The 14,225-nt window shown below is 38.7% G+C and overlaps 1 protein-coding gene across 2 annotated transcripts in view; it reads left to right on the top strand.

Moving 5' to 3' along the window:
* Nucleotides 1-14,225, top strand: part of dhx9 (DEAH (Asp-Glu-Ala-His) box helicase 9) — a 64,491-nt gene that overhangs the window by 21,304 nt on the left and 28,962 nt on the right. Inside the window, exons 1-8 of one of the 2 annotated variants that reach the window (XM_055642149.1) lie at nt 739-876; nt 2,365-2,411; nt 5,176-5,312; nt 5,595-5,684; nt 6,988-7,149; nt 8,023-8,100; nt 12,033-12,224; nt 13,593-13,734. In XM_055642149.1, the coding sequence (XP_055498124.1) occupies nt 2,381-2,411; nt 5,176-5,312; nt 5,595-5,684; nt 6,988-7,149; nt 8,023-8,100; nt 12,033-12,224; nt 13,593-13,734 (832 nt within the window). In that variant the 5' untranslated portion in view covers nt 739-876; nt 2,365-2,380. Of the gene's footprint in view, nt 1-738; nt 877-2,364; nt 2,412-5,175; nt 5,313-5,594; nt 5,685-6,987; nt 7,150-8,022; nt 8,101-12,032; nt 12,225-13,592; nt 13,735-14,225 lie in introns of those variants that run through there. The other variant, XM_055642148.1, reaches the window with a different exon arrangement.

Raw genomic sequence — 14,225 nt, 5'->3', positions numbered from 1 at the left:
ACAATTAGTCTGAAGAAGGGTCCCAACCTGAAACGCTACTTATCCATGACTCCAGATGCTGCTTGGCCTGCTGAGTTATTCCATTTGCATTTGATTTCAAATTATTTTTTGCGCCTCATTTATGTCCCCTTTAAACAGTGTATCCATTCTTATTTTACCTTGCATTATTGACTAATAATCAATAATTCCTTCTGTCTCTCAGCCTAACATTTTTTTCCTTCTCACCCCTGTTCTACTTTGCTGCATATTAAAACCTATACTTTTCTAACTTATCTACTTCCAACAGGTCATAGATTCAAAATGTTAATTGCCTCTCTCTCCACAGATGATCCCTGACCTGCTGAGTACTGCCGATATTTTCTATCTTAATATCACTATAAATTAATTGTAATAACTCATTGGGGTGAATGTACTGTCATGTTTTTATTAAATTACTGTATTCGCTAATTTCCAAAATTACAGTCTATCTTGTGGCAGATATTTTGACTGCTGTAATGAATAAAATGTTGATATAAATTTTCTGAATTAAAGTGACAAATCTGTCCATCCCTTATTTAATTTCTCATGGGAGTGCGGTGACACCAGAAATCTCTCTTGCAAACATGTGACGTTGCTTAGGCCGCACTAAGCTGTCACATGGAATCCTTCCATTGTAGGATAATGGTCAAAGCAATCATACACAGCTATTGATTTCTGGTGTCACTTTTCCTGTAGGTATTCTAGGGGACCTAGGGCTGATGGAGATTGGAACTTTATTGAGCTTGGCAGAGAAACATACTGGCATCCAAGAATGGTGGATATTGGGCCTATAAACAGGCTTCTCTGAATCGTGAAGGTGCTGTGCTTGATCTCAGTTGACCAAATATAGGATCGGAAGTGAGTTGCACAGATAAAAAGAAGCATGTTAAGTAAAGTAACAAAGGAAAACTGTGGATACCAAGAACTTGTTTCCTGGCCAGAGTGGTAAATTGAAAATTAACCTTTCGGTCATATCATTTGATGTATTCGAAAATGCATACCAATAACTTGTGTATTGATGCATATGTTTAAGGCATCAGAGCATTTGAATAATAAGATTCCTAAATGGGATTGTCTGAAAAGCAAACTAGTTCCAGCTCAACAGTTTTCCATTTAAATACTAATGTGTAGTTGAAATTAATCATTTATGAAATGCTATTACCAATGTTAAAGGCCGTTTTATTTCGTATTAAACGCATGAATGTTTTTGTTATATATGACCTGTTGATATTTTGTTCAAAGTTACAGGTTGTAGTCGATTAAATGAAGAAATTCTTTGTGCAGCTTAAAACCTGCATGCCAATCACAATTTTATTTTTGTCTGTGCATGTTTTACAGATTGTCTCTATAATTAAAATCTCTCTTGACTAATTATGTGGTTTAGTGGGCAATTGCCTCCAAATAGTAATGCAGAATTATAAAATAAAAAATTGGGCTCCAGTGTTAAGAGCACACTGTTCTTCCTCAAACTGGGAAATTCGATGCTTTCGATTTAGCGTTGTTTTATTCATTGCATCAGTCATCTATTTTGTTTCCTACGCAGGTGCAAAGTGGATTCTCAAATGTTTATGGTTTATTAAATCCTTTATATCTGAATGTCCCCACCCAAATTTTCTGTTTATAATGGCCAAAGTGTGGATGATGGAAACTGCTATATTCAACAAGATCAAACTGTGCATGGGAGGTTTAAAATTAAGTTGTAGGTGATGGATACCCTGAGTTTTAGGCAAAAAAATGTATTGACGTAAACCCAGAAATTAACCATAAACTCTCAGAATTTTGGTGTTTAATTTTGATTGATTTTCTTCTATTGCAATTTGATATTTTTGCAGTAAACGGCTATAGTGCTTTGTTATACTTGTTCCCCTTGAGGTGTGCCGGTGTTTGTAACTGAGGCTCCCCTGGATTTTCTCCCATCTCCCATGGTCCAAATTAGAAAGTCACCTGATGGGCAATTATGAGTATAAACATTTCATCTTTAATTACTATCTAGTGTAACATGTGCCATCAATAACGCATTGTTCCAAATACTCCTATCACTTTGTTAAAATTAATTGTGCTTGTTGTGAAAATGCTTTGCGTATTGATCTGGTTTATTTAGGTACTCATCAAAAGGTAGAATATATTGTATGTTTAAAACTTACCTTAAGAGTTTGTGACCACTGCTGCAAAATGAGAACTTTGCAGTCTTGCATTCCTTCTTAAATCATAAATTAAAAAAATATTTCTAACAGTTTAATCAAATGTCGTGTGCTTTTCTGGAATTTATTTTACAATTTGGTATAATCATGAATGTAGAAGTGCTAAAATTATGGAGCTAATTTGATGATGTGCATGTCATTGCAGGAGTTTTATTGCAGAGATGTCTATTCACGTGAGACAGCTGGGCAGAAGTAAGTAGCCACTTAAATTTTGACGTGAACAGCTGCTGATAATAAAGATTGTATGGAAGCTGTTCAAATGATTGGGGATCAAAACTTGACTGCTGATTTAAAAGTTTCTCAAGGACTTTAACGTAGCATATGAATTAACAAATGAAGTACACTGAGAATAAAACTGAGAGAATATTTCTGCAGGGCAGCACAGAATTTTTAACTTTAGTGAAGATTGTAGTTGTGGAGGTGAATTGAATTAAAAGAAATAAAAGAAGTAGACAATTTATGTTTTATTAATTTTCAATAAAGAAATTTTGCAAAAATTAGTAAACACTATGTTCCTGTCAGTCACATTGTCTTTTATTGTTTTGTACATTGGTAAGTGCTGAGCTATTTAAATGGCAACTCTTAATGAATTAAAAACGAGAAAATACCCACCAGAGTAAATGTAGATGATTAGCACAATATCAGGAGCTTGCGTCAGGACTAACATTTGGGAAGGAGTGCACTTGAGTCAACATTTGATGAATGCACGAGTAAAAAGAAAATGTGCTTTTAGGCAGCAGTAACTTGAAGGCAAGATTCTTGTTGGATAGAGGTTTGTACTCATGATTTATAGTATTGGGTGGGATTTTGTGTTTTATGATGGAATTTTGGACAGTGTCTCATTTTGAATGTTGAGTGTAGGTTTGTTTGTCCCACATTTGCTGCATTGTGCAATAAAGATATCATAATTCACATTCTGCTGTTAAGAATGAATTGCCACATGGGTGATCATGGCATATGGCACGTTAATACCAGCAAATGAAACAGAAAAACGTAATAATCAAAGGAATAGGAAGTATTCTGCTCCCTGTGCAGAAACACGCACCTCCCAGTTTTGGCCATCACCCAGAGAATTGTGAATTTGTGGTATTCTCTGCCACAGAATGCAGTAGAGGTCAATTCACTGGATTAATTTAAAAGAGTTAGATAGAGCTCTAGGGGCTAGCGGAATTAAGGGATATGGGGATAAGGTAGGCACGGGTAACTGATAGTTGATAATCAGCCATGATCACAATGAATGGCAGTGCTGGCTCGAAGGGCCAACAAGGGCCTCCTCCTGCACCTATTTTCTATGTTTCTATCCACTTCAGAATTAGTTTAGCATTGTTTTATCCTTGGGTTTTGGACCAGGCAAATTCCCATCAATATGTACTTGGTATTAAAGGATGTACTTGGTATTTGTTCTCGTTTTATTTTCCTTTGTACATATCTTTGAAAAATATGTTGTACCTCTAGAAGCATAAACCCCCTGTCCCACTTTCACAACCTAATTGGTGACCTCTGCCGAGTTTGCCCTTGACTCATAATCGCAGCATGGACGCCACAAGGTCGTAGGAGGTCTTCGTAACTCTCCTTCATGCTCGAGTGTGGTCTCTGCGTAATCGTGGCCTCAAGTAGGTTGCGGTGTTTTTTCCAGCCTGATAAAAAATGTCCATGAGTAAAAAAAGGTTGGCATGGAAAAAATTGATACTTTTTACTCGTAGGTAGGTCGTGATCTGCTCCCTGTGCAGTCGTAGGTCGGTAATTGGCCCGAGAAAAAAATACAAACATGCCATCATGTTATCATGTGATCATTTTCCACTCGTAGCTACTCGTAGTTGGTCTTAGGTGTGGAATACTGAGGTCAAGACGGGTCGTAGGAGGTCTTTTACTTCGGCGAGTCAACACGACCTTGACATTTTTTTCAACTTGTCCAGGATCTTCTAAACTCATGGATTAGGTCGTCCAAGTCGGACAGGCCCTGAAGATTGCAAAGAATGTCAAGCTTTCATTCAGTTACAATGAACCCTCATTATTACAGACTTCTTATGGATTTTGGTTGTAATGTACTGTCTCTTTAAGAACACAGGCTGCTTGTTACACTGGAGACTATCGAAGTTGACAAGGAATTGAAATGGACAAGGAATTGCTTCAATGGACATCTAACTGTTATACAATGTTACAAACAGCCTTAAATATTATTAGCAGTAACAAAATAAATTTTGAGCTATTAAAAATAACTTTTCATTTGAAAACAGCTCGTTGTTTCACAGAGTGACTGCTGGGTGGTTGGAATAAATCCCTTACGCGTTTACTGTGGATAATCGGCAATAAAGGACATCATTTCCCCCCCCCCCCCCCCCCCCCATGGTCCGTTTTTAGAACGTTCTTACTAATTACATTGCATTATTGTAATCATTTCCCATAATAAACTGATAATGCCAGTGAAATATCCTGACTGGACAATCTGTTATCCTAGTTATCAAAACTGCATTAACTGAAATTGGTATTGAATTTAGTCAGCTGAATAATTTTGATTATTGATTGTGATTTTGTAAAGCAAGGTGTCGGTCACAATTTAAAGTGAATTGGTTTGGAATTATATGGAATATTTGGAAATATTAGCAATATTTCAGAAGGCAACTGCCATGAAAATTAATGTTACATTATTTTTCGGTGGTTGAAAAGTAAGTTCCTGTTTAATTTAAGAGCTCTTTTTGATTGTCATCACCAAATTCTAAAAAAAAACATTTGAGGATTAGTACTCGAGTATATCTGAAATGGTAAAATATCAAAAAACAGTGATAGTGTAACTTTGCAAATGATAATCTGAGCATCTTATTGCCTGACCTGATTTTTATCTGTCTTTTATTGAGTTAGCAGATTGGAAAGTCTGAAAAAATAAAAATGCTGATCAATAAATAAGCAAGCCATGCTGACGTATGAATTTGAACTTTCTATCATTCTCTCCCTCAAGAAATCACAGCCCGTGAACATGGTTCAAACAAGAAGCTGGCCGCACAATCATGTGCACTGTCATTGGTCCGACAGCTCTACCATCTAGGAGTGTTTGAAGCTTTCACTGGACATACAAAAAAGAAAGAGACTGAAAAAGTATGTAACTTAATGACTCACAAAATAATTATTTATGGATGTTACGTTGAAAAATGCAGCAGTTAATGCCCGACCAGGATCACTTGGGTTCTAGCTCCATGCAACATTAAAGTTCTTGCAAAATGCACAGTAACGTCAACTACTTCAAGAATGGTTTTGTGCCATACTTTGCTTTTTATCTAACTCCAGCATGTAACCTTTGTTTTGCATTAAAGTGTAATTGTTTATGATACCATAATCACGGGCAAACAGATTTAAATGTTAGTATTGTTTGTTCTTCAGGTGGAACCATATGAGGTGAATATTGCCGGGGAGTTGGAACGCCAGCTTGAATCTGTTATCAATGAACTGGGATTGCAGTTGGCCCCACCAGTAAGTATATGTAATTGAGTAAGAAAACATCTTGAGAATCTATTCCAATTGGTTTTGATTTGATTAAAAATTAGATTAAAATGTTACATCATGGTTTTCTGTGTTGTGATATCAAGTTTACCATTTTTGATGGTATTTAATGCAGTGATGCCACATATTTGGATAGTGTACTGATTTTTCACACTTAATACAATGTTCCTGTCGATAATCAGATCATTGATGAGTGATCAGTAGAACCACACGAAGAGATGGGAATACTTGAATGAGACTGTACTGGACTGCTCTTAGTAAAGCTACTGTTGGACGTCTAGGTATAGATTTTTTGATAGAATTTGCAAATGTATGAAAGGAGTAAAGAAGGAAAGGACTGAAAATGACGGAGCATAACTTTCACCTCAGAAGCCGATTGTCAATTTAGGGTGAATCATTTATAGAATTTTAAATTATGTTTCACATGAATTGCTCAGCTTTCTTCTCTGTAATTCCCTCTGTTATCTGCATTATACTCAAAATCAAGTGTGTGTTCAGGTTCTCGGTCATCACGGAAGTGCTTGGAATGCTTCAAGCGGTGGTGATTTTTTTAAAGTAATTGACGTTTAGAGACTTTATGTCTAGAGACAGATTTAAGAGATTTCACTGTTCTAGGTGTCAACTGCTCTACATCGGTGAGACCAAGCGCAGGCTTGGCGATCGCTTCGCCCAACACCTTCACTCAGTTCGCATTAACCAACCTGATCTCCCAGTGGGTCAGCACTTCAAGTCCCCTCCCATTCCGAATCTGACCTTTCTGTCCTGGACTTCCTCCATGGCCAGAGTGAGTCCCACCGCAAATTGAAGGAGCAGCACCTCATATTTTGCTTGGGCAATTTACACTCCAGCGGTATGAACATTGATTTCTGGTCGTCCTTGCTTTCTCCCTTCCCATCCCAGCTCTCCCACAGCCTACTGTATTCGCCTCTTCCTTTGTTCTTCCCGCCCCCCCACCCCCACATTAGTCTGAAGAAGGGACTCGACCTGAGACGTCACTTATTCCTTCGCTCCATAGATGCTGCCTCACCCGCTGAGTTTCTCCAGTATTTTTGTCTACCTTTGATTTTTCCAGCATTTGCAGTTCTTTCTTAAAGATTTAAGAGATTTGATGATTTTACTTCCTCATCTTTTACAGAGGTATTTCCCACAAGAGAAGCTGGCATAGAGGAATTGTCCCAAAGCAATAATTTTGATAGTTCACATGATTAATTTGTTTATTGGTGTGTTCACAGGCTAATTGTCATTATTAATTTGCAATTATTTTATTTCGTAGCCCGAAGACCCAGAGAGTCCAGTTTCACTGACGATTGGAAAGCTTGCCCATTTTGAACCATCTATGCGACAGAGCTTTGCAGGAGTTGTACCATGGTCACCTCCTCAAGTGAACTGGAATCCTTGGACCAGCAGCAACATAGATGAAGGACCTCTTGCATATGTAAGTTCAATACATGCTCTGTATAAATCCATAATTTCTAAAGAAGTTCTTCATTATATGTTATCTTTTGCTTGAGGTGTACAACAATGGATATCACGATCTTGTAGGTTGAGGTGTAATTTCGTGCTCTAACTGACAGACATCTTTAATTGAGGTGTTCAATCACAAGCCTAGGGGTTTAATTATGGAGGCAGAGGCCTCAATATGTAGCTTGAATATTCCAATCAAATATGGCATTCTTGGTACAGATTATATCGAAGAGGGCAGTGTAATGTAAATGTAACAACATTTAAATCCATTTTAGAAATACTGACTACTCAATCCCCATTTCAGTACAGATGCCAGTTTCACACTAGGTTCGAAAATTCAGGTTTGAAGCATTTCATCAGATGGTTTTTATTATTTTGATTTGTAAACTTGAAATTGTTATCATGAAATCAAAGTCTGTTCTAATTAAATATATCAACATCATCTGTTAAAATGGTGAAGATGGATTGTTGTACAATCAAGGGTCCCCAAATTAAAGCCACTTCTAAAATATCCATTATCGTTTGGCCACTCCAGCTATTTTCCAACATTTGCTGTCATTGTTTCACTGAGAATCAATTTTACTATAATTGAATTGTTTACGAAGACAAGCTGCTAATTGTAATCATCCTTCATTCAAATCTCAAATCCAACAAAGAGCGACTCAAAAACATTGCCCACATGTAAAAAGTCAATGGTACACGATTTCCTCAGCAATACAGCTGCATGATTTTTTGATTTCATCTGATCTTATGAGTGAAAGGTTGCTTTGCAAATGTTTTTCCCATTTGTTATTTAACAGACACAGCCAGATGTTCTGGTATAACTTGGTTATCCTTTTTATAGGCAACGCCTGAGCAAATCAGTCTGGATTTGAAGGATGAGCTACATTTTCAGATGCAGAATGATACCAATCTGCAAAATGTATGTAATTATATATTTTTAATGGTCACCTTGCATTATTCAGTTAGTAATTTTAAATACCAGTTATTCAATCACCTGCCAGTTTTAATTGTGCCTGTTATAACATGTTGATATTTTGTATTAATTGAGGACTCTTAGATTTGATTCACAATTTGAGTTTGTCTCTGATATTGTTTGTCTCATTTTGAGCTGGTAGTTTTAAGTAGGGAGTAGTGGTTCAGTATTGTTAGAACAGTGTCATTTTAGGAAATCCATTACTTTCTCCACGTACTTGATACTGTTCCCAGGTTACAAACACATTTACTTCACTTCATTATCAGTAAATTTGAATTCTGTTCAGTTTTGTCCACATGTTTCTGTTGATTGATTTCAGTTAGCCCTTTTTTGACATACCTGGTTCATTGAAATATACCTAATAATTCATCTTGAATCTTGAGCAAAACACAAAATGCTGGAGGAACTCAGCAGGTCAGGCAGCATGTGTGGAGGGAATCAACAGACGACCTTTCAGGTTGGGACCCTTCTCAGAATTATGGTTTAGGTTTGTTTAGAGATATGGGAGAGAAATCGCTAGATTAAAGTATGGGAGAGAAAGCTGGAAAGTGAGGTGTGGGGCAAGCCTGGCAAGTGATTGGTGGATACGATGAGGGGGGTGGGATGATTGGCAAATGGGTGAAGATAGTGACCAGTCTAGAGGTTAAAAAGAAACAAAGGGGTGTCAGACATAGAAAGAAGAGGAAGAATGTAAAGCTGGAGGGAGGGATGGGGATACATGGGATTCGAGAGGACAATGGGGAAGGGGTGAAGGAGCAGAGTGATTGATGTGGGGAGTTGGGTGCACAGTGGTGTGGAGGACAGGTGAAAGTGATGGGAGGTTAAGGGAGTATTAGGGAACGATAGATCAGCCATGATTGAATAGCGGAGTAGACTTGATGGGCCAAATGACCTAACTGCGGATGGAGTGGATTCTGCGGATGTAGCATATTTGAATTTTAAAGCCACTTAAAAGTTTGTTTCATAACACAAAGGTTGCTGAGGTTGTGGGTAATCTACTGGCAGAGAGGCAGAAATAGGAAATCAGTTAATGAAGAAGAATTGAAATTAATGGACATTTTTCAGTGTCATTTATTTGGTGTCACAGTAAAGTGATCCATATTGGACCCTCGTATGTTCACAATTTACATAAATTATTTAACTGAAAAGGCAAAATGTTGCATATCTAAGTTTATACTGATGTTGATGGAGGATTAGGTGGGACTGTGGCCTGTGAGGCATGAGCACAAGGGCAGGTTTGTCAAATGAATAAGAAGGTGGTAGTATGATGTGGGAAATATATTTTATGGTGATAAATCGGTAAACATCTGTATGTATAGGTGCAGGAAGGAGATATAGAGGTACAACATGCAGTTGGAGAGATGCCAAAAAGTAAATTAGCAATTCCTGCTAAAGTTGTATCGGGCACTGGTGAGACCACACTTTGCACAATATTGGTCCAGTACGTGAGTTAGTGGCAGTGTAAATCTACAAGATTGAATAATCGAGTTCAGTATTCCGAAAAATGCAAGGAATGGTGGGATTTGTCAAAGGTCACTTGCGATTAGCATTCTCTGCTACTGTGCTGCTGCAGGTATACAGAACTGAGTTTCATCTGTGGTCAGGTCTCCGGCGCTGCAAGCACTGTTGAATTGTTACTAGACCGTTCCCGTCCCCTCCAGAGTGTCCCACCCCTGTCTAGGGGCGGCCGGAGATGTCCAGGCTGACCCTGGACTGAGGGAAACGGGTGCACCGCAGTCGTGGCCCCGGCTTACAGCCAGCACGGAACAGAAGTGCTAACTCCAGCTCAACTCTTCCTGTCCCGCCGGGTTAACCGACAGCCCTGGACTGACGGGACACTGGCCCGTTGCAGTGGTGGCCCAGGCTTACAGCCAGCGCGGAGAAGAAGCGCTACCTCCACTGCTCCGGGCCGGTGTCTTGTCCGTTATCCCGGCGGGACAGGCAGACTTGAGCTGGAGTTAGCGCTTCTCCGAGCTGGTTGTAAGCCTGGGCCCCCACTGCAACGGGCCAGTGTCCTGTCAGTCCAGGGCTGTTGGTTAACTCGGCAGGACAGGGTTAACCCAGAGTGAGCTGGAGTTAGCACTTCTTCTCCGCGCTGGCTGTAACAGAGCTGTCAAGTTTTACGGATTTTCCGTATTTTGTACGGAAATGTGATCAGAATACGGATGTACGGATTTGCTTTGTAAAATATGGATTTTTTAAAAATCAGCCCGACTTCCTGTTTCATCTTGCTGCTTAAAATTGCATGGATATAAAAAGTCATACTGTATCTTTAAAAATTATAGCAGATTAAATCTATTAGTATTTTAAATTTCAAGATCTGGATAGTTATTTTTGTGAGCTTTGATCTGCCTGTCCCGCTCCAGGTTTAAACAGCGCTGTCAGTTTAACACGTTGGAATTTTAAACGCTATGGATTCTAAAAATAGCACTCCCAGCTGGAGCGCTATTGCCTTTACAAATAACGCTATGGGCTTTTCACACAGCGCTATGGCCACAGACTGTTAGCGGGGGGAGAGAGGGAGAAGGAGGGAGAGAGGAAGAAGGAGAGAGGGAGTGGGAGGGAGGGAGAAAAAAAGGATGGGGAGAGGGAGGGTAGGAGGGAAAGAGGCAGGGGGAGGAAGAGAGGGAGGATGATTGGGAGAGAGAGGGAAAGAGAGGAAGGAGGGAGAGAGAGCAAGGGAGGGAGAGGGAGGCTTCCAAAATGGCTTCTACATCAGCATCTGGTGCTAAAAGCAGGAAGCAGCTGTTCAGACAGCAATATACAAAGAGATGGTAATGAATGCACTGTCAAGTAAGGTACGTAGAAGACATGTCAATTGGTAGCAAAATTATGCATTCTTGTACTCTTCCATGGGTATGACCGCACATAAAAAATGACACTTTTTTCAGCAAAATGGCACTGCGTGAAAATACTGATTTCCTCAGCAAAATACTAATTTTCAGGTACTTGAATACTGAAATGCTCTGACAAAACTTGGCAGGTCTGCTGTAAGTCTGGGTCGCCACTCCCGTCAATCCAGGGTCAACCCGGACAGGGATTGGACACTCGGGAGGGGACGGGGATGGTCCAGTAACAATTCAACAACGCTTGCAGCGCTGGAGACCCGGGTTCGATCCTGACTACGGATGAAACGCGGGTCTGTATTCATGCAGCAGCACAGCTGCCGAGAATGTTTATCGCGAGTGATCTATGACCTGGCCATGCCCAGTCGTAATACCGAACTCGCTTATTGTGGGGTGAGGATTACCCTGTGAGGAGATATTGAATTAGATGCACCGATTCATGTTAAAATTGAGAGAAATGAGTATTCTCTGAGGTAAACAAAATCTTATGAGGGATTGGACCGATTTACCAATGGCTCTGTTTTTGAGTATAAATCTCATTGAGGCTACATACCTCCCATTTACTCTGAAAACTCCCCTGACTTCACAATCTGGCAACATCTTTGTTTTCTGCAATCTTTGCGCATCCTGAATTTAATCATTGTGTCACTTGGGACTTAAAGTAAAGCTCTAATGTCTCTTTCTCCTTTTAAATTGCTCCTCAAATTCTAGCTTTTTGTTTACTACACTTTTATCAATCTTAGTGCTTCTTTATGTAGCTAGTTGTGAATATTTTATTTAAGAAGGAACTGCAGATACTGGAAAATCGAAGGTAGACAAAAATGCTGGAGAAACTTCACACGCTGAGTTTCTCTAGCATTTTTGTCTACCTGTGAATATTTTACCTTGTTTTCATATTTCCAAATTGATATGTTATTTTTATTTGTAACACTAGAAATTTGGAATAATTTAGATGTATTGAACCCACTAATTAATTATTTTTAAACGTGCAATAGTTTTCAACATGACAGTTGGATTTTGTGTCTTCCACAGATAATGAGTGAAAGAAAGCAACTGCCGGTCAAAAATTTTGAAGACGCAATTCTTGAAGCAGTCAATTGTAGTTCAGTAATCATTATTCGAGGGCAAACGGGATGTGGTAAAACTACTCAGGTTCCTCAATACATTCTGGATGATTATATCAAGAAAGGGAAAGGTTCCGAATGTAACATTGTAGTCACACAGGTGCGTGAGAAATACTTGCGGAAACTGAACCAGATTGTTCATAATCCTGGACTGAGATTTGGATTTTGTACCCATGTCATCACAATCTTAACGATGCTTCTTTCTATCCCGTCTCAGCTTGACTGCTGCTAAAAATCGCCTCCATGCTGCCTCTAGACCTGACAATTCTAATAGATTGTTCGCTAGTGTTTCTTTATTTACTAAATATGAAGCCATTCTAAACTACTACCAGTATACTATCGTTCCCCCAGGCACGAGTCAAATCATCACATTTGTATTTACCCACACTGCTTCCTAGCTTAGCAGCACATTAGATTTTTAAATTATTTTCCTCGTCAAATTATTTGCTTTCCTGCCCGTTCCTATTTCTTAAACATTCTTAAACCTTATTACTCTTCAAGACGTCCACCTTCCTTTGGTTTTGGCCTTTTGAACATGCTCAAATTTAATTGCTCCAACATTGAGCGCTGCACCTTCAACTCCCAAAGCCCTGATGTCTGAAATTAAATCCTAAACCTCTCCTTTTAACGATCACTTTTAACAATCATTAAAATCAATTTTCTTGATTCAGCATCTGTTCTTTTGGTTGATAATATTCCTGCAAAGTGCCTTGGGATCAATTTGTACTACTCATAATGTTTTAAATACGAGTTGATTTTCCACAGTTCATATAGGTTTGAGTAAGTTTATTTGTACAGAGTCCATTTTTTGTGTGTAGTTAGAAACTGTGATGGAGTTTCCCAACAGTTTAGAAGATTTAGAGGTTCTTGAAATATCTGGGAATCACAAAAAAAAGATATTTTTCTCTTTTCTCACCCATTTCAAAAAATGTTTCCAAATAACTAGATTAACCCTTATTAATTCATGCCATTTATAACCTTCACCACACATATGTGCATGCCACCCTTCACATGGCATTACGGTACTACACAAAGACTCACACACAAGCCAGCGGAGCCAGACACGAGCAGCTGGCTGAATGCTCCTGTTTGCCTATGGAATAAAGATTGATTTCACCATGTGTGTGTTGATGTGGATCACTGATAAACAATAACTGAACACCAGTTTGCAATTTTATGACTATTGATTAGAAATTATGCGTAGGTCACATAACACACAAAAACAATTGTAATGCACAATTTAAATGAATAAATACAAATATTTTTCTTACACAAAGGTATATTATTTTTAATGTGACAGTTAATTATTTAAACAACTATAAAAGCAAATTACTTGTAAGCAATAGTGGATTAGGTACTGCCTGCTGTAAGAACACATAAGATGTTTTGGTATGATTTATGGTAAGCCCTTAGTACTGGAAGTTATGTACATTACGCTTTCACTGTTACATTTTTTTTCCTTTTCCAGCCTCGACGTATTAGTGCTGTGTCAGTTGCAGAGCGTGTTGGTTGTGAACGAGGAGAAGAGCTCGGCAAGAGCTGTGGTTACAGTGTTCGATTTGAATCCATATTGCCAAGGCCACATGGCAGCATAATGTTCTGTACTGTAGGTTGGTATTTGCATGACAGTTATCTTACAGTAAAATTTACCATGGTCAGTCCTTATAGACCATGTCACTTTAATGTTTCTTTTTTATGATTGGAAAGCCTTGTGCAAGATGCAGATATATAGGGAAAGTTAGAATGGCTCACGGTGGGAAAGTTTTAATTTTGGAAGCAAATGTTATTGAAATTTAGCTTTATTTTGGATTGTCCCAAACCACAATGTCCAAGTTGTTGTCTTACTGAACTAAAATGAGACATTGGTTATTCAGGCAAGAGCTGAGATGAAATCTCTTCTTTCAAGGGCAGTGCTTCAACTCTTCTTCTTGCGTTTGAGGCAGCAGAAGTCTGCAGCAGGGTGATGCAACTACTAAGGCTGTTGAGGCTTGGTTATTGAGTATATCCAAAACTGCCATTGAAAGGTTTTTTAAATAGGTGAATTAAAAGATGGAACTGATACAAAAAATGGAGCTCAGATTAGCTGTTGAATGGCAGAGAA

This window comes from Leucoraja erinacea, chromosome 10, assembly GCF_028641065.1.
Source record: "Leucoraja erinacea ecotype New England chromosome 10, Leri_hhj_1, whole genome shotgun sequence".
NCBI classification, from domain to species: domain Eukaryota; kingdom Metazoa; phylum Chordata; class Chondrichthyes; order Rajiformes; family Rajidae; genus Leucoraja; species Leucoraja erinaceus.
The sequence above is the reverse complement of the archived record's forward strand: the minus strand, read 5'-3'. Positions and strand labels throughout refer to the sequence as shown.